Below are 18,966 nucleotides of genomic sequence, written 5' to 3'. Positions count from 1 at the left end.
AGTCACTCTTCCAAGTCATCCAGAGCTCTTTCCAATAGCTGTTTCTCAGTAACCAACCTGGTCATAATAAAGTTAATTCACCCGAGGGCTAAGCAGGAGTGTGGATATTCCTATTCACGATCCCAACACATAAAAGAAATTCAGCTTCAGACAATTCTGGCATAATTGGGGCACCATCCCAGCAGTTCTCAGGCAAAAGTTAATGAGAATGGTGACGGTTCCTTCATAAGGTTTGCAGGATTGAGTGATTATACATTCATTTTTCAATAATTTTCTATGAAGACAAAGCAAATTAATGTTTTGAATGATCTTCCCATTAATCATGATCCTTGTGCTCTCTGTTGTGGTGCTGAGTACTTAGTTTTAATCCTTCAATGACTGTAATCCACTTCAGAAAACAAACTCCTCAGCTAACAGCTCTGTAAGATTTCTTTATCTCAAGTTTGAATGTAAATGCTCTGCGTCCCCAGCATCCTCCCTCCTTCCCCAACCTTTCTATGTGGCAAAAATGCCACAGAGAATATTTTTTTCTTAGGGTAAAAATGTTTTACGGAAGACAGATACTTCTACAGCAAAAAAGCCCTTTAAGAGAACATGTATGAGTTTAAGAGCAGACACTGCCCAAATGGGAGACAGAAACTGAGCTCCTGCGAGAAACAATTTACATTCTTTGTTGAAGGACTTTTTAATTTTATGTTACTAATTCCTTAACATTTTAAGATAGTGGCCTATTTAAAAAACAAGTAAATTTATATGAATGTGTTACATAAGAAGACTGAATAAAAATCTTTCACTTACCTGTCTATAGTCTTCAGACACTAAAATAAATCCATTGTTATCTATTAGGTAACAGTTGATTGTCTGAAAAATAATAAAATACCATTTTCATTTTTGATTTTTAGGATACAGCAATAGGTTAATTACTTTAATTCCAAGTGACTTCTAAATGGGTAAAGCCTCCAGGTTGTTATAATGGCTTACATAGCTTCTAAGTGAATGTAGTCTCAACTTACGGGATGTTATCTGATTAATTTTTATGCATTTTTTCATGCAAAACAAAACAAAGTAGTGTACAGAAAGAGAGGATATAAACATAAAAAGAACAAGGTCAGTGCTTTATAATCCATTCTTAAAAGTTTTCCTTATAACTAAGTTTGCAAAGGCATAGAACTTTGTTGCTCCTGATGGCTTCTCCTGTGTTTGGAGAAAAACATCAGCACAATGTCATTACCCTAATGATGTATTAATGAAAACACAGTGTCAGCCTGGAGGACCAACAGGGGACCAGGTAATATTTTTTAATTTGTTCATTGGGGGATGGGACCAGAAACTTCTGTAAAAGAGGCCCCACAGGTCTCCTAAAGCTTTTCAAATTGTGTTTTTAATTGGGAACTGGATTTAGAGGTGGGACTGTTAGCTTTTCATAGGTCAGACGTATAAACCGTATAAAAGAGGGTAAACCTAAATCAGTGCTTCCCTCCATATGCGCATGCACTATTTTACCCTCAAGTGAATTACTTGCTACAGGCAAAGTTTTAATTACTGTGCTTCAGAGTTTAAACATAAGGCTCAACTCAAACCTTGATATAACTCAGTTTCTCTTCAGTATTGCCAAATACCTACCTCAGCATTAAATCTTTAATGTATTTCTATTGTTGATCTAAATCAGCAAACATTTTATCATTGCTTCTTGAATTTTCTGACACATTTGTGTAAAAAAAAGAAAAAAAAAGTAGGATGGCTTCCAATATAGGAATCATCATGGCTTTGCTTTTAATTCAAAACCTTTCCTGCTGCAAATGGGCTGCACAGAGACATGATAAAATACGCTTTCTGCTACACTCTGCACATCCAGCAAAATCTCTCTGCTGTTTCAGAGAGGAAAGCAGTTCCATGCAGTAGTAGTTGTGCAAGATGTTGTGAAAACGCAGTCTGATTTTTCAAGAGGTGCTTAGATGTGTCTGATTCTCATTCTGGCCACATATTAGTACTGTTCTCTGGGGCTGAAGAAGAGCTTTGTGGAAATGCTGACTTGAAGTTTACTTAAAAAAAAACAAACAAAAAAAAAAAATCAAAGAAGCCCAAATCAGGCAAAAGTTTGGAATGAACATGATTCCTAACGCAGATGCAGGATATTGATTCTAATAGGAGACCCTAAGCGACAATCACCCCCAGCGACAGAAAGCCTGTCTAAAAGGAAGTTGAAACAATTCATTTCAACCTTTGATCTGCTAGATCCAAAAATTCGCAAATACAACGTGAAAAGCTGATGATGCTGGCAAAGAATCGAGTAGAGCTAATGCATTCAGAAGAGGCAGCTACTTAACCTCAATGGTGTGTGAAGGGTGGAATTTCAGAAGTGGACTGTAACACCAGAACACTGCTCTCCCCAAAGTCAATCATAAACCTCCCACTAATTTTATTAGGAGAGGAGCTAAGTCAACAAAGAGCTCTTTTGAGGATACATATTTGCAGTCCTCATGCATGAAAGATTAATCTAAAGATAGTGCTTTAAAACAATATTACTCCACAGTATAGAAAATAAATAAAAATAGTTATGCTGGACCAGAAAGAGTGTAGGCTTAATTTCATAGTTTATGGATTATACGCAGTTGGGAAAAACACTGGCTTGATTCAAGACTTAGTGGCCACATCTCAAATCTCTAAGCCAGAGTCATTCACTAGTATTGTTCAGAATTTAAAAAGATAAAAGAATGTTTTAACATTATTATTGGAAACAGGCATAACGCAATAAGTGGAATCTGTATCTTTTTGGAGGAAAGTGGTGATAAGAGGGTTTCTATTTCAATCCATTTTAGAAACATTAACAAGGGAAAAGTATTTGTTCACTCATTCACCTGCTTGCCAGCAAGATAAATAACTTTCAATATTCAGCACTACATTAAAGAAACAGTTTGCAAGTTAAATTTAGCACTGACAGAGGACAGTGGGGTGCATTTACTCATCCAATACATTAGCAAATCTCAAACATAAGATTTCAGATACAAGAATAATGCATGGGAAAATAGCATTTGCATAGACTGGAGCTGCATGAAAGAGGTTTAATTCACAATGTTCCACAGGTATTGGAAGTGAACTATGCACAGGTTTGCCCAAAGGTTCAAGTTCAGTGAACTTCAGATTTCAAGGGAAACGTTCCATAGGTGGAGAGTCCCTGAGCTTGTAAAATAGAGTAGGCATAAAGTCCAGAATAAACACAGCAAGAATGTTGACTGAGGTCTGAGAACACATTTGAATTACGGTAACTTTGATCAAGTTCAAGTCCTCTATGTATTTTTCACAGCTCCAATATACAATAACATTAATGGAATGTAATATGGGTCAAGAAACCAAAAACGAAAAAGAAAGAAAACAGAACATTAAAATAAAATGTGAGACATCAGGAAAACAAGAAGAAACGAGCAACTTCAAAGCCTTCCAAGGGGGGGGGGGGGGGGGGGGGGGGGGGGGGGGGGGGGGGGGGGGGGGGGGGAGGGGAAGTATTTCTAATTGGATGTCTGTATTTTAGAATCAAAAGTATCATACAAACTCATCAACTAATTTTCTGTATGACTATTGTGCCACTCTATTTGCATTAATGTCTTAATACTTTTAAATGCTTTAATTTATACCATAACTGTTCAGCAGACATTTTCTTGCCGTTGAGAAAAGACAGCTGTGACAGTTAAGAGGCTCAACAGAGGAGCTGTGATATTTGATTGAGTCCTATTAACAGTATATTTTGTCATTAAAAAAAGTTTGGAATCTCTAACTCACCAAGGTTCACACTATTACTGAATTTCTCCATATGCTTACATGGCTCCTGCTGGTGTCAAGTGAAAGTAGCTGAAAAGACTTTAAACTGCTTGTGTTCTCTTTGGATATGAATGTAATAGCAAAAAGAAATTCTGCATGAATACTTAGCAAAGTATATGACTATTCTTATTAACTGCCAAAGCAATAAAAAAGAAAAGAGTAGATGTTTCTGGCTGTGCACTCTTGGAATCTTTCTCAGTGCGTACCTGCTTCTTAGCATGACAGATCAAAAACATCTTTGCAGTAATGAATGATAACATGGTCATTTTGATGAAGTAGCTGGACACTTTGCAGCAGGAGTGTGTTTTATGCAAGAAATTATGTATTACTATTCTATCACAAAGGCTATCACAAATGAAGTAATCTCTGCACAGTTTTTAATCCCAAAAGCGTGATGGTTTAGGCTAAACAAGGAGGACACTCTACCCTGAGTACCTGCAGTTATACTGCTCAAGCTGGTTGGCTATGACTGGAAACCCATTGATGAAACTATTCAAAGCTGGTGGAAACAATTCAAGGTAAAGCTTGCACATTAAGTCTATAGGAAGCTACAGTAAAGCAAGGTCACAAAACTTAGGTAATTAACAGTTCTACAGACCTTCATTCTCAGTAGATGTCAGATCACTCTTAGGAGAATGGGGTAATAAACATTATAAGCTCACCTTAAAATCGGTCAATATGCAAATAACAGCCTGGAATTTGGGCCAAGTAAGCACCTTCACCACACCTGGGTGGAATCTGATTTGTTTCTCATGACTTCATATTTGGAAAAGTTGACTTCATATTTGGAAAAGTTTACTTAATGTTTGAAATGATACAAGCTTTAAATGGAAGAGTCTGTAAGTTGTTATAGCTAGAAATGCAAAAGATATGTTGACTCATATGGTCCATTTTGTTGCCAAAGATGGCACGATAATCAGGCCGTTGTGTTTTGGCTTACTGCAAATTTTATTTTCTATTATTTATTGCTATCTCTACCCTCCAAATGTTAGATTCCAAGGTTCTAGTAGATGAATTATAGTTTGCTGTAAGTTTTGCTGATTTAGTATGCTGAAGAAGTTAGTGTTCTACTCTCATAACTGCTGATGTTTTAAGTTCTGCCTTTCTCCCTGGAATGGTTTTTGTGACCTGAATCTCATATTAAGCAGACACGTATTTTAAAAAATTTTATCACTGCACCTATGTCCTGGACTCACTTTTCAATAAAACACTTTTCAATGTCACAGTATATGAGGTTGTGAAGTAGCGTCCTAGAAGTGAGATTGCTAGGATTGATGATGTACTTTTTAAACTTTTTATAAATTAATTTACGCAAAAGTGATAAAAAATAACATTTTTTGCCTTAAGCAACTAAATATCTAATATAATCATGGCACATGTTAGAAAGCACTCGTCAAACACATTCGTTAACTCTTTTTTACCATGGTTATTTAAGGTTTTGAATTACCTGTCCTCAGGAAAGCCCAAGTCTGATAACTTTTACTACAGAAACCACCACACAGTACTTTATGTAACCATTCTTGTTAATTTTTTTATGTCCTGAACAGCCTGAACAAACTTAGTGCTACACAACACGGAGCACACTCCAAATGAATTAACTATTGTATAGGCAGGAATACAGTCAGGGCAGTGGTTCAGGTGGCGGAAGATGTGGAGATTTCATTGGAAACACATTAACACAGAGCAAGCAGCACCTCTGTGATAAGAACTGGAAGTCTCTTTCAAATGCTGGGACAGTCAGAAAGAGACCTGTAAGGCGAGACTATAAGAAAGATAAGAAGAAATAGCAGAGAAAGAGAAAATAAAGTCTAATGGAATACCACAAATAATACATGTGGGTTCCTATTGTAAAAAGTAGAGACACAAACTTGTGAGAACTTGAAGATATTCAGAAGAAATGGCTTCCGAGAAAAGAGATGAGAAGGCATTGTTTAAACACCAGAGTCTGCAATGCTGGGGATAGCTGCCCAGTTTTTCATGGTTTGCTGTGAGTACCATTTGTTGAAAAGGGTGTAAAAACTGATGCTGTGCTGACTGCTGAGTCCTGGCCATACAGATAGCGGCTTTCCTGAAAGCAACTAAGGATATATAAAAAAACCTGAATAAAACGGTATAAAAACTGTATGACTGTATAAATAAAAGTCATCCTACTTAAAAAAAAGATTGCAAAAGCATTACATTAGCAGGAATTATAGAGTCAGACAGGCTCTTGCCTTTTATGTATGTTTTGCAATAGGTCTTTTGGCCACTGTATGAAAAATATCACACAAATATAGCCTGTAGTTTTTATTTCCAGATGCATGAATTTACATTTGATCATATTTAAATTCATATAGCTTGTTCAAGCACAGTTTTTCAGGTGATCCAGATCTCCTCACACCATTCACTCAGTTTAGAGATAACACACGGATGTTATCAGTAATTGCTTTGTTTTCTTCCAAATCACTAACTATACCTGATATATCATCTCAAACCCAACTCTTATTTTCTAGAATCATGTATACCTATTTCCTCCCCATATGTCAATACAGTCTGTGCTTTATTAACCACTTTTTAATTCATTTAACCTGTGATATATTGGTTGCTTAACCAAAACATCCTATGGTGTGATGTCAAATGCTTTGCAAAAATCTATGCATAAGATATTAAAAATACTGGTTTTATCTAACAAATTAAACTACATAAAAAGCTACTTCAGTGAGTTCGTTAGGCCAAACGAACCTTAGGTTCAATCTTCTGCATAGATTGAACTCTGAATTCATATCTAATTCTAGTATGAACATCAGAGATTAGCTTCTCAGATGAACAATAAAGTAGTAAAAAAATGCCTTAGAACAGCTTCAAATTATTTCTACAACTGGATTCACAAAGCACAAGTTATTACAACACATATTTGAGATATCGGTATCTACCTTGTAATTAAATGGATGTTTGTAAGCAGTCATCAAAAAAGTCTCACTATCTAAACAGTATAATATTTAGAAAGTGATTCTGAATTACACTAGGAGATTATAATGTACGATGAGATATTCAAACTAAATTCATCAACTTTATGTTCTACTGCAGCAGAGGTATAAATGGAAAAAAAATCTGTTAAATACTTACTTCATCATCACAACTTATAGCACATCTGCCATCGAGAGATGCACACTAGAGATGATATCAAAAATCAATAAAATATTTCATTTCTCATTTATTACAAAATATGACATTTTAAACATCCATATCAGCACAATTATAAAGAAGTTCATATTGATTACATTTTCCTCTGGCAGCAATTGTTCTAAAAATGACTAGGAAAGTTTTAAATCAGTTCACCAATCCTGTTCTGTTCCTGTCTGCAGAGAAAGGATGCATTCACACTGTAACTTCAACTGTTTTAAACACCATAATCTCCTCCATGTGTTAGAAGCCTGGAAACCATTTGTAGGCGAGAATACATGATTTTCCAAAAGGGGTGGGGTAGGACCTCCATGTTAGGGGTATTTTTCTGAAACAGTACAGTTCCAATCTATTCTCAAAATAGGGATGGCATCTCCTAATCTTTAGAAAGCACATGATCGTCCTCTTCAGTGAGTACAAATTCTGTATCATGAACATTTTAGGTACAGTTTATTAAAGGCTGTGAATGACAACCATATTCGGTAATTTAGTTTAGTTAATTAATCTATGTGATACTTCAGGTACTGGATGTTAGAGGATAGGTTCTAAGTAAGTGAGAAGGCATCATCCTGCTATCACTGAAAACGAAGAAATATCACAGTTAGGTTTACTGTTTCCACTTTTTCTGAGTGAGAAAATCAACACGTGTCAGACCAACAAAGTAAGTCATTACGTCTAGGAGCCTAAAATTAATAATCTTTCTACTTGCTTCCATAAATATGGCATTGAGACACAGTTTTTGACCACTGAATTCTCTTTTTTGTAATGATGAACTGGAATGTAAATCAGAAGAGCTAGCCATTATATATTTCAAATACATTGTGTCTTTACAATAGTTTTGCTTGTGACAAAATAATTGCAGACCATCATCTGCACAGTTAGAAAGCTGTTGTGAATTCAACAACAAAGTTAAATTTAAAATATACCTGTCTGCTTGCAGTCCAAAATTTCCGCTGGAAAAATTCAAGTTTCATCTGGATACCTACAGCTGGGAAAGACATATAAAAAAAATTAAATAAAACAAAACCAGCATGTTTAATTCTTTCAAAATGATTATTTAAAATTAATCAGAAGGGAAAACCATCTGATAATAAAAAAAGAAAGTAAGCCCTAAGACAGAAAAACACAACCAATTAAATTGAAGAGACCACGCAGTCATATTTTAAACCATTTACAGTTTGGTTAAACATGAAGCCATTGCTAATATAATATGAAGAGTACACAAGGCAAACATCACTCAAATTGCTTATTTTGGAATTAGTTTCCTTTTACTTAAAAGAAGTGAATCTGATGAAGAATGCGGCAGCAAGACAGGGATAGAGGGGCTAAAGACATCTGCTTTGATTGCTCTTAGCAGCTATGGCTGCATCCCTGGACCACATCTTTTATGTTCGCTCACACTCACAGAGCACACCTTGTGCTAGGCTTTTCTGTAAAACTATTTCAGTGCTGGCCCTGTACCAAGTGACATTCTAGTTGTTCAGTACAATTTATCAACGGGTTCTAGTTCAATGCCCTACGGCTCTTTCACGTCAGCTTAGAGGATACATAATTGCTTTGGAAAAAGAATGGACTGTGCCCTAATGACTAATCTACAGCCTTAGCATACTATTTTCTTCACAAAAGCTGCAGTTTTTAAAGCCTTGAAAGTCTGAACACCTAACTTCAAGCAAATTCATTGCTACAATGTTTTGTTTAAAACCAAATGAAACTTCAAAAAAATTTAGTTGTTTTGGAAAATTGAAGAATATTTCTATTTATTCATTCCTCCTCTAGGATTCACAGCAGGGATCCTTGAAAAATGTATTTACATTTAGATTACTGGTACTTGCTTTTGCAAATGCACACATGCTGATGTCATGATGCACATATTTATTTTGTGTTAGCAGGTAGAAAAAAGTATGTGAAATGAAATCTGTAATGAGCTGATACAATGGGATGTGAAATTACATAAAGAATTGTCGTCTTATAGCAGTTTATAAATAGTTTTCTGCTATTTGTAACTCATGGACATCAGGAGAGTAAGTAGAGAAATCCAGTTCTCCTTTTGAATAAGCTCCAGAGGAGCCTCTCTCCAGCTACGTTTTATTATCTAGGAATTTATTTTACGGTCAATGAGAAGATGCTATCTGACAGCCATGCAGCACATGTTTTTTTCATCCGTTGTTTGCCTTTAGGTTCATTCCTAGCATGCAGGTGATCTGCACATCCTACCCGCTTTTTCTGAAATGGAGGCAAACCACACACATTTTCAGGAATTTTCCCCAAGGAAATCATATTGCTTCTGGATGCTATATCAGTATTTGAAACATTAATCTCATATTACATTTCTACCAATCCATTTAATCATGTAAGAATTAATGTAAAACCATTGATATCAGTAAAAGTCTTCTTAAGTTCAGTAAGCAAAGTTTATGCCTTGTTTTCTGCATGTGAACATTCTTGTTGAATTCCCTGAATCAAGCCACACGATCATCATTAGATACACAAACAGGTTTCCAAGGCACTAGATCTGACTCTAACAATCTGAGACTCCAACCTGCAAAGAATGCCATCTTTTGCAGACTTCAGGTGAATCAACAGCTTTCTGATGATGGAGGATCAGACTTCTTTTCCAAAAGATACAGAATGAACAAGCTTTCTGAGCAATAAAACATGATATCTAAGCAAAGCTGGAGTGAGAAGTGGTTGTCTTTACTCTGCATTGGAAAAATGTAAATTCTTAAATCAGTGTTGCAAATCTTTAAATGTTTCTGAGCTCTCAGTTTAAAGGTAACCTGACAGGACCTAGTGGAGTCAACCTCACTTCTCAGCTGGGTCACAGCTGTAAGCCAGTACGCATTTTTCGCTGGGGAAACAAAAGAATTAAGATATATAGACCCGTGGAGCTGCATCTTTCCCCAAGTGATTTTATAATAGCATCTTCTGGCTAATCTGTTTTGAATGGCTGAGTTCATGAAAAAAAAAAAAAGTATTTTCAAAAGTATTTAGATTTTTTAAAGATGCAAATTTTCAGAAGTGTTTATGCAGAATTGTTATAAACTCCTACTGATTTCTGTGGTTCCACAACCAAGCAGGTTCCTAATGTGTTGAACTATTTCTATAAACCCTCCAAAATGCTTGTCTCCCACCTTTGGACTCTCAGGTGCCTTACAAATTCTGTTCCTCACTCATTCATACATGCTAACAACTTCAACCAACTATACTTACTATAGAGCACCTCTCAACAAAGAATCTCAAAATACTCACTAAATGTGGTTACGTCTTAATATTCTTATTTTATTGCTGGGAAAATGACGCATAAAGGAAATGAATACCAGAGTTCACACAAAGATCTGATACGGAGAGTCACAACAGTAATGTTTAGAATAAAACACAGATCTGTTCTCTCCAAAGCCTTGTTCTATCAGTTAGAAATACTGCTGCTCTTAAGAGGCACCGACGAGTGGACTGTGGTTAGATATTGTTCATTTAAGGTCGACCCTCTGGAACTCGCACTCTTATTAGAGAGACCACCACCCAGAACAGAGAAGCAGTTGCCAAAATTGAGAAAATTATCAAGTTCATTATCCTGATGATGTAAAATAAGAGAGTTGTTATCAAACATCAGTTTAAGGTTTAAACATGAGAGAAACATTTATTGAGCTTTAAAGGATGAAGACAAAGATTTATTCCCCTACGTTTATGGAAGTTCATCCATTTGTGCTTATATATCCAACCCACATAGCATCTATCCAAGACCTATAGCATATCTAAACTGCAAAGTATCAGTACAGATCGATAACAATGACATTAGAATACAAACTATTCCATTACCTGTCAGTGATCAGTCTCTGTAAGTTAGAGATTATTTGATCTGCCAAGGCTGACCTGTAAAAATTACCTTGCAAAGAAACTTTTGATTAAATGTTATTTTTGTTCTTGTAAACTATTAATGAAAGTGTAATATTCATTAAGGAACAATTAAAACTCTTGTTCTCCCATAATGAAGTTGTATCTATATACAAATTTGAGCAGGACATTGGCCTAGATGACCTCGGGAGATCCCTTCCAATCTAAATGATCTTCTGGTTGTAAGATTTAAGTGCAAATGTTCTGTAGAGAAGTGCTAAATACATAGCCTAGACTCTTCCTTAAATAAAAAGGAAGTGAATATCTATTGAAGGTTTTCTAGTGTCCGGTATAAATTACTTACCACATGAGAGAGAATCTGAAACAGTAACAAGATAATTACAACAGAGCTCATCTGTAAAAGATTCCATGTGCCTGTTTTAACAAGTTGCACATCAGAATACTGTCGTATAAAGACAATTGAAATACTGGGACTAATTTCTATGAAACATAGAGCATCCTTCTTCACGAAGATGAGAGGAGGCAGGCAGCTGCAGTTTTGATTTCATACATTTAGCTCTAAGAATTTTGATGCTTCCTTGGACAGACTGTGAGGGGAAATAAAAGTGAGAAATACTGGGCTTGCTCCCACTTGAGCAGATTCCCATGATTTCAGCAGCAGTGTAGTTTGTGTAGAAACTGAAAGCTCAGACATTATTCATTTAGTTACTGACTTCCTTACTTTTTCAAAAAAGATTCAGTTTATTTCTCTACCTAACTTTTAAAAGAGCTGTATCAATCACTAATCTCTGAGGTACAATACCATTGAAGGAAGTGAAACAGAAATGCACCTTAAACTTAGTTGACTCTGGTCAAGATAATACAATGTTATAACGGCAACATGTTAAGTATAACACACAACAGCTTACATATTTCCCTTGTGAAGTATTTCCTCAATTAGAGTTTTGTAATCCTTTTACTTGCTATTAAATAATGAGGTGCTACATGACAGTTGGACTCAACCTATGGTTGGACTTAATGATCTTAAGGGTCTTTTCCAACCTGGATGTTCTATGATCTGTACCTATGTTGCAGGATAGGAGGAGAAAACACAGCTCCCATAAATACGGTATGGTGAAAGCAGCAATAGACATTTTCTTTGAAGAGATGTATTCTAATGTGAGAATTTAATCTCACCATTTTAGTTTCCTTACATTTGTACCTTGCACAATTCCACATAGGAACTTTCCTGTCACTGAATGAGTAAATTGTAAATATTCTATAACCTATGTAATATATAATAAATGACAATTATGAACGTTTCCTACAATTCTGCTAATAATTATTCAAATGCCTCTACATTCAAAAGAATTAACAGTGTTAGTGTATGGGAAAATAATTTTCTTTTCAATCCCTGAGGTGATACTAAAGCATTTTTGCAGGCTTTTTTCCCTGAGTTTTTTGCGAACGTTGTAACTAGCACAGGATATTTTTGGTCGAGTTATTTAATGACTTAAGAACTATTCAAATATACTTCAAAAGATTTTAGAGCCAATACATTTTTCTGAGCAATCTCTACTCCTTCAGCATTTCAGAACTTCAGAATCTGTGCTCCAAGCTATTTTATATTTAAATCTATGTTTTACAAACCAGCTACATGTGGGGGAAAAGGGAAACGTCAGAATTATACCTCCCATGTCACCAATTCCTTGTTTAGCCTCCTGGGTGTTAACGGCTAAAACAGAGGTTAGAGAAAAAAAGTGTAACTGCATTGAAATTTTTCTAAGTATTTTTCAGCAAGGTATCCAGATAACACCCACATTTTTAATTTAAAAACATAACACAAACACAAAAACTGTAATTGATCTTTACATGGAATACACATTTTAAAGTATATTATAAAGTGTTCTTCAACATATGTAGGCTTGGTCCAATGGAAATGGCTGAGGTATGAAAGATTTTTTTCAGCCAGGAAAAAAATGAGTAAAGATGAGGAGAGAATGTTTTGTCTTCACTGCTGCCTTTCCTTTGCAATGTCCCTGGGGAGGGTGGGCTGGAGCTAGAGGTATCCAGGAGATCAACTCCTGTGAGCTGACAGATGGGTAATTAAGGCTCTTTCTCCATGTAACACAAAAGTTGTCATTTCAAATGAATATTGCAAATCCAATTTTTTGTTTCAGTCATATTAGCACATTTACTTAGGTGATTCCAATAAATACCTTTAATGCTGCCTATGAAAACCAGTTATTAACTCCCTGATATTTCTTTCCTTTAATAAAGTGGCTGCTCTTCTGTAGCGCATAACCCTATGAAATAACAGATGTTGAGAATTACAAAGTTAAATTCTTGGCTCAGTGATAATTATTGTTAAATAAGTAATTTCCTTATGCATTGATTCCATGGCTGAGGGTAATATTTCACCCTTTTAGTGGGATGCTTTGAGGATAGAAGTATTGGGAAGTACTCAACTGCTACAGAGCTCAGGGCTGCTTAATATCAAGGCAAACACGAAGGAAAACAAATACCTACTCAGAACAGATCAGGATCGCTTGTGTTCATTGCAAGATCTCGAGGGTTAAGCAAATGGACAGAAAGATAAGGAAAGCCTTCCTCAACAAATTACTTCTGTGCGCAGAATTACAGAGCTCTTCGGCTCTAAATAAAAAGAATCATCATCTACTTAAAATGAGAGTGGAAAATAGATTAGGCTGATTTATTTCATGCACAGAGAAACTGAATCTCCCTATAAACCTGGCAGAGGGATTCCAAATACATAATTAAGGAAAAAGTAGTAAAAGCTAAGAGGATTTCCATTCTGTAAAATACCTATAGAACATTACACTATAGAAAAGCACTAGATCAGCAAGGTTAGAAAAATATCTTAAGGTCTTCATTCCCTTTTCCCACAGAATATAGTACAGACTAAGATTCTTTCTCAGACATAAAAGACCCTCCACATTTTGAGGACATTGGCCTCCTATTCTGATGGAATTATCTTAAATGAGGTTTAACTTGGCTTCAAAATAAGAAATCTTGGAGACAGATTTGTAGTAGGATTATTTTTTTAATCTATATCACCTTTGTGTATTAAGCTTAGACTCCTTAAGATTCCCTTCTTTCTGCCTACTCATATTACCTCTTATTACTATCTTTTAAAATATCTAATAACTAAATGTGAAATATTCCAGAACACCTTTAACTACTTTAAAGAAGTTGATTGCATTTCTTTTGTTACACTCTAAATCTGTTTCAGTTCAAATTCTCTGTCTTCAGCTTTTAGCTCGGCCAAAGAATAAGACGCAGAATATTACACCCCAGCGCATAATACTGAGAAATAAACATCATAACTGCCAAAAAATACCTCTAGTACAGATTAATGGAAGACTCCCACCACCAAAGATGATGCCCTTAAAAATACTTAAAAACATATGTGTTACGTGCTGTAATTAAAAAGAAAATGCACAGATTTTTCCCCCTCAATTTGAAGAAGTCTTAGCTAATAAATTAGAGGTATTCCAGCACACACTCTCAGTAATACAGTTATGCTCTAGTATCATCCAACATAGCTATATTCCCAGTGACAGTCATTCTTTCATCACATGCAGGATATATAAAATATATGAATAAGCATTCATCAAATGTGCACTTCCCAGACTGTTTCTAATCCCAGTTTCAGTTTACTTGCACAGTAAAATGCAGTTTCACCCTTCCAAACTTCACACTTCATTCAGTTTCCTTCTTGATCTCAGTGATCATTTCCATTCTACTCATACCTTCCTCTTCTCACATCAGCCCATTTTCTTCAGTTCCTCTCTTCAAAGTTCCCTAGAATTTTCTTTTAACATGAAAAAATATTAGTTTTATTATCCAGAATGTCTGAACCTGATTCAGACACCCAACACAAAAAAAATTCAGCCTAACAGTTTAAGTCTGGCTATTTTTTAAAATACTGAAAACATGAGCTTATAATTAGAAGTGCTGGGCCACCTCAATACTTGGTGGTGATACCAGCCATCTTCATAATGAACTGTTATAAGTAGCCTGTGATAAAAAAATAAAATTGACAAAAAGCTGGACCAAACTATTGAGTAGTTGTGCACTTTCTTCTGTTTTTCTTATAATAAAGCATAGTTCCTACCCCAGAAAAAATAAAATATCAGTTATAACATTTGTATAAGATACTACTATTATTCACAAACTCTCCTCTGCAACGTGTTGTTTTGTTGGTTTTGGTTTGTTTTTTTTTTTAATATTTTATTATTTAACTCAGTGAAGGTTTCTAATGTTCTTTACAACTTTTCTTGTAGCTTCTCTGACATGAAACCTTCTTGCCTAACCCCACAATGTGTCCACTGCATATTTAGGTACTCTTAAATTATTTTAATATTAAATCCATTTGAAATCCATGTAAATGCAAACCTACCTTTTCCACTTAAATGTGAGCTACAGTACCTCATTAATGTTTACAGATTGATTTTTCCAAAACCAACCTAGATACAATGTAAAATAAAAAAAAAAAAAAAATCAAAGTGCAAATTATCACATAGTTTTGGATTCTAAAAATATTCAGGAAAAAGTCCTGTATTATTACTGGTATCTTACCTTTTCCTTTTAACATCAAATAAGGGGAATGACTGCACATACACATGCATTTGTAAGTCCTATATAATTATCAGTTTGTTAGGGGAGACAGTTTTCATGTCATAATATGTCATAAGGTTTTAGCAACACAAAGAATACTTCCTTCATCAGATCTATCAGGATACAATATGTAAACAAGTAAATTCAACTTTCCATTGTCCATTTAAGAAGTTGTTCTGCAAAGACCTCAAAAACCTGCTATTTTCTTCCAGAAGATTTTTAGAATTAGTGGTGGAAGCAGTTGCCTGGATGGAAACTCCCAAGATACAGGGAAGGCAGTGGCAACTGGTATTTCCTGGAGGCCAAGCTCAAGCAGAAAGGGAGGAGATATTGGGAACTTGATGTGAGGCCAAGCTGAAAGGGGAGCAGGATGATGATTGCTGGGAGGCCGAAGTTCATCCAAACTCAAACCACCAGGGAAAGCTGAAGGGCTTGGTTTGCAGCCAACCCCTGACAAACCGAACTGCGGAGGGCAGTCTGTGAACATCATCATAAACCAGACTCCCTTTGACTCCCTGACACATATCTTCCTTCTGGAGGACTAATGAAGTAGCAGCAGGAGCAGGAGGAAACACAAAAAGGATATAAATTGAGTGAAAACATAAAAAAATATAGATGCTGTTGACTGAAAGTCCATTGCCTTTTCAGGAGGGAAACAGGTTATCCGTAAATTATTATTCAGACAGTTACGTTGTATTTCAAACTTTACAAGATAGTAGCTGATGTGCTGCCAAGACTCTAACAAAGGGCTCCCACAGAAATCTACTCATTTACCCCGTGATAAACTTTGTGTACCAGGAGCACAGCTCAAGGGAGCTACTTGGAAATCCATTTGTAATTTTAAAAAAAACCAACACACACACACAAAAAAAAGGAAAAAGAAAAAAAAAAACCCAACCCTCCCATAAGCCTGGAGGGAGGTAACCACTTGACATGCAAAATTATACTAAGAGCACTTTGCTGGAAAGATATATACCTTGTTCCTGAGAAATACAAGGAGTACATTGATAGCATAAAATAGTGGGGTTAGACTGCAGAATTTGAAGGGGGTGAGGCGGGGCATGGGTAAGCCCTGTCTGGTGTCTAAAAGTTTCCCTGTAACTTTTAGAAAATACCTGACACCTACTGACAACTGGTTCATTCCTTACAAAGGAAGAGAGGAAGAGAGAAGAGAGAGAGAGAAAGAAAAAAAAGTGGGATGGGTAGTATTTTTATTAGCCTCAGAAACGCTTCAGTAGTGTGAGGAGAGAAGGCAAGCCCCATCACAAAGAAAACTGCTGGTGGCAGATTTTTTCTAAGGAGTTCCTACAAGCCTTCAGCTTTCTTCCAACATCCCCCTGCATGGCCACTAGTCTCAGCTTTCTTCCAACATCCCCCTGCATGGCCACTAGTCTGACAAATATATCTGAATTCTGATGGTACAGGAAGCATGTGAAGACTGAAATCTGACCACAGTAACACTAAAATAATGAAATGGTGATGGTATTTTAATAACTCCCTCAACATTTTTTTAGTTATATGGGGTTTTCTTGCTCATTTTTTTGGCAATATCCAAGTACATCCCATGACTGAAAAGAAAAATAAGAACAGTATATATTTGTAAGCACATTTATAAATCTTGAGGGAGGATCCATGACTTGTCAAGTTGTCAAAAAAAAAAAACCCCAAACCCACAAAACTTTACTTCTTATAGCTGAGGTCCTAGTTTAGAGTAGCTTAGCCAGTATACCTTTCACATCTCAGCCAAAAGGCTGTGGTTTCCAGTTTGCAATTAAGGAACCCTAAGAGGTTCGAAGTTCAGAGAAACATCCAGAAATTAGGATACTTATCTGAACTCTTGGAGACTGTGACCAGATTCCCTTAGGAGATGTTAAGCTTTTTGCTTCCACTTGTAACTAAAATACAACACATTCAAAACTTGATAGTACTTTATTTTCTTCAGACTTCATCCTGGCTACTACTTAATTCTGTTGGCAAAAAAAGGTCGGTATCTACGTATCTTAGCATTGTGAGAAAGGCTGATTTCAGAAATGGCAAAGCTTCTATTGCCCTTATTTCCAAAGAGGTTTATACCTCCCAAACTGAAATCCTGTCATAGCAGAATGGCTACAAGTTGTCCTACTGCCAGGCACAGAATACTCTGGATGAGATATTAAAGATAAATGTTATGGCATCCACTGCAAAATGAACTCATGAGGTCTCTGTCCAGTTTCTCCCATGTCAGTTCAACGCCTTCTATCCTGCCATTGACCTAGAAGCCAAGACATGGAAATTCTACTGCTACCATCTTAGCACGGAGGAGAGAGACTTACAGAATTCAACTCTTCCTGCCTCCAGAACACACTGATTACCAACTGCTTTCTCTATCCAGTTATCATCATGGATACTACATGCATACAAGGTCTGTGAATATATGAAAACTCATTAGTCAAACCAGACTTAGGACACCGAGTGAGAAAACACCAACATTTTATCAAATCACATCATTTGGAAATAAGGCTTGGATCTCTTATTGACTGAGCTATAATAATAATAATGACATTCTCTACAAACTGTTTGTGCTATACTGTGATTAGCAAATTACTTTGAATTACTAAAAATATGAGTTGTTATTTGAAGTCAAATAATACGTCAGAAATACTTCATCATGAATGCAACTTCAACACCATACCTATTGGATGTTTTATAAATCAAATATTTACTCTAATGTTCCAGAATACTTTTCATGGTTTTATTTTTCTAAGACCACTACTTTATTTAATCATGTTTTTGCTGTTTAACCAACTGATGGTAATCTATAGTTTTAGAAAGGTACAAACGAATGTATGGGCCAAAAAGACTCAATGCGCATATTTTTATGTGTCTGAAACAGACTTGAGTAGTTCCATAGTATTCTGTAGTTGCAAATACAAAGAAAATACCACTGGTGGATTGGCAGCCCTCCTGATTTATGTCTGTGTGTTTTACTGAACAATTTTAAAAGACAGTAAGAGCAAAAGATACAGACATTATACTTTTCTGTGATCAGTATTAGCTGCAAATCAGCTTTGTTAGCCTGTTTCTTTCATTGTTGGATCAAAAATGCATTTTTATTGAATCTCTGTGTAGAAAAGAATACAGCCATCTATTTGGTCAACAAGAATAGGAGCTAGTATTTGAGCTATAATCTAGCATTTTTGGAATATCCTGAACTAGAGATTTAAACCATGTCAGGAACGGAAAGTAATCTTAGATTAATAATACCGAAAGATTTTCCAATATACTGAAATATGTTTTCTTCTTTTTCATATTCTTGTACTTTGTATGTGTAAAAGAAAAGAAATACCATCTTTCAAGATGTATTCAGTATATTACATATAAACTTCTCACTGGAAAGTTTACTCAGTTTCTAAAACCATGGATTAACACTGGCCATAATCTGAACATTTTCACATTTACTTAACTTTATTTCATGAGAACATTTTATCGCCATGACTTTGAAACCCTGTCAAGAAATATTAATTATACCTCTTAGGA

General features: G+C 35.7%; 1 protein-coding gene across 4 annotated transcripts in view; it reads right to left on the bottom strand.

The window, feature by feature from the left end:
• CACNA2D3 (calcium voltage-gated channel auxiliary subunit alpha2delta 3) overlaps positions 1 to 18,966 on the bottom strand; it is a 463,402-nt gene that overhangs the window by 39,669 nt on the left and 404,767 nt on the right. For all 4 annotated transcript variants that reach the window (XR_012837017.1, XM_075761986.1, XM_075761987.1 and 1 more), the window contains 3 exons: positions 7,905 to 7,966; positions 6,922 to 6,966; positions 799 to 861 (listed from right to left, as the gene is read on the bottom strand). Coding sequence is in view for 3 of the 4 variants with exons in the window: in XM_075761986.1 (XP_075618101.1) it covers positions 799 to 861; positions 6,922 to 6,966; positions 7,905 to 7,966 (170 nt within the window). In the remaining variant the exon portion in view is untranslated. The remainder of the gene's footprint in view (positions 1 to 798; positions 862 to 6,921; positions 6,967 to 7,904; positions 7,967 to 18,966) is intronic.

This window comes from Balearica regulorum, chromosome 10 (genome assembly GCF_011004875.1).
Source record: "Balearica regulorum gibbericeps isolate bBalReg1 chromosome 10, bBalReg1.pri, whole genome shotgun sequence".
In the NCBI taxonomy this organism is placed as follows: Eukaryota; Metazoa; Chordata; class Aves; order Gruiformes; family Gruidae; genus Balearica; species Balearica regulorum.
This window is presented reverse-complemented; position numbering and strand designations above follow the sequence as displayed.